The sequence below is a fragment of the Akebia trifoliata genome, chromosome 12, assembly GCF_017979445.1.
Source record: "Akebia trifoliata isolate Shusen 1 chromosome 12, ASM1797944v1, whole genome shotgun sequence".
In the NCBI taxonomy this organism is placed as follows: Eukaryota; Viridiplantae; Streptophyta; class Magnoliopsida; order Ranunculales; family Lardizabalaceae; genus Akebia; species Akebia trifoliata.
In genome coordinates, this window is record NC_141386.1 from 1,674,271 (window position 1) to 1,676,700 (window position 2,430).

The following is a 2,430-nucleotide window of genomic DNA, read 5'->3' on the forward strand; positions in this document are numbered from 1 at the left end:
TATAGTCACTTGATACCTATGAGATTATCGCTTTAAACCTCCAAAGTTGTCACTTTAAAACCTCGATATTGTTATCGTTCATGTTTTGTTAATTAAAATGAACAATGAATTGGAATCATAATTTCATCAAAAGTTGATCACGTTTTTGGAAATATCTCAAATAGATATTAACTCACTTCCAATATCAGAAAATTCACCCGATATATCATAAATTAATTGGATAAGGAGGCTCTGTTATCATTGAAAATGCCTTGTAACCACTTTTAATTTCCAAAAAATGAGCACTATATATAACAAGATGTTACATTGAAAATAGCCAAATCATTCTGTAACTTGTAACCTACATCCATATAAATATTACTATGAATTACTTGGCTAGAATAGAGTTATTCTCACATCCGAACACCTGTACAAAAAAAAAAGTTTACCATACCAAAGAAGTAAAAATACATCCAACGTAAAAAAAAAAAAACTAAAACAGACAATAAAATTGTAAAATAACCATCAACCGATAAAATTTTAGTTCAAGATCAACGGTCATGAGATGATAGTGTGCTGCGAAACCTCGTAGTTCTTTAGCACCATTAGATCATTTGTTGCAGGGAATGCTAATTATCCGGTGAGGCTTCGCTGGAGATACGGCAGCGGCAGATAGGGCAAGAGTCATAAAGAGAAAGCCACGTGGAGATACAGGTAGCATGGTACATGTGGTTGCATGGCATTTGTTTACCATCTTTATCAGCCTCGAATTCTTCCATACACACTGCACACGTGTCAACAGTACGAACAGTAGGCATGCCGGATACCAAAGAATCTGTTGCCGATATCCTGTCTGAATTCTCGACAGTCGTTAGAACAAGGTCTAGATCAAAGCATAGATCAATCGGAAGTGTGTCAGTTTCAGGCACTATTGTAGCCATCGAGAGAGAGAGAGAGAGAGAGAGACCAAACGTTTGGGAGTCTGGTCTCTGGCTCTTAATTTAATGAAGGAGATGGTCCTTGAATATTCCTAAATGTTTTTCGCCCCTGACATTGAGCTGTTATTTCACCGTACACGCTTGTACCGTTCATTATAACAATGTCTAACGACCCTGATTTGACAATTTGTTCTAACGTCATGTATGACGGTATGAGTGGCATACCAGTTTATTAGCAATCTCCCCTTTAATTTTTTTCAATGAAAGCATTATATTCTGACTTCACACAGATTTTAAGTTTGAAAATTATAAAACATGTTTTTTTAAAAACAATTTTTACCATATTTTATAAAATTTAATGAAAAAAAATATTATTATAATTTATTATTTGTTGTAAAGTGTAAATTTGTAAGTTATGACGTATAACACAAGTCTGAGAGTCCTTGGGACTATCACCTTGTGGCATTTAAAAGAAATAATCCGATGTTTCAAAATTGTAAAGTACAAAATTCTATGAACTTAAAAAATAAATTGAAAAAAAAAAACCTTTTCATTGTTGCATCTCAATTTAAGTTAGGGAGTTACGAGAAATTTCGATAATCATCTATTTTCAAAATCTTATATCAAACTTTAAAGATTTTTTATTTTTATTTTTTAAATATGACTTTTCTAAAGAAAAGGGTTGGTGTGGCAATCCATTTAAGTAAACATTTACCAACTTAATTAAGTGGCATGCACCTTCACACCCTTATTAAAGACTAAATCACATCATTCAAACATAGTTTGATTCAAGTTATCACTTCGATATTATAAAACATCATAACACATTCAAACAACATAATCTCATCCGTTGACTATTTTTTATTTATTTTTAATTGTAATTAGGTTGTAATAAGTAAAAGTTGAAGTGCCAATATTATCTCTCAGTCTATTATATACCAATTTTTTCCTTTTAATATTCTAACTATAAAATTAAACAAAGGGTTGAGTCTATGACTTGTGAAAAATGATTCATATAAAGGTACATGAACCTAACTGTATACAAAAATGAATCTTGACCCTTGGATTTCACATGTGATCTCACTGGAGAGATGAGGATTTCAAAAATATTTATTTTGTGTTTGTCATTAGTATTTGTTTCTTATGAAATTTCATTAATTGGAGTATTATCATGTATAAGAAGTTGGTGTGATTCTTGAAATTCTTTTAATCAAAAATAATAATTCTAATGTTAATCTTTTAAGTTATTTGAACCGCGTCAATGGATCCATTCAAACGTTGTCATCTAATTTGAAAAAATAAAAAAATATTTATTTAATATCTATTTCGTAAAGAATACTCATCCTTATATCATTAAGTATTATAATAGCAAATATTACAATATCATAATAAGTCGTGCAGGAGCAACATTGAAAATGACATTGTTTGAGACATGGGCGTGCACAGAACCATTGATGGTTGTAACTCGTATCTCGATGAAAAGTATTTATGATTTTTTAAATATATATACGTC

The 2,430-nt window shown here is 30.8% G+C and overlaps 1 protein-coding gene across 1 annotated transcript; it reads right to left on the reverse strand.

Moving 5' to 3' along the window:
- Window positions 1–608: 608 nt before the first annotated feature.
- On the reverse strand, window positions 609–920 carry LOC147388526 (E3 ubiquitin-protein ligase RING1-like). Its single transcript, XM_086418286.1, has one exon. It carries the CDS (start codon window positions 918–920, stop codon window positions 609–611), a length of 312 nt encoding a protein of 103 aa, XP_086274412.1.
- Window positions 921–2,430: the final 1,510 nt, after the last annotated feature.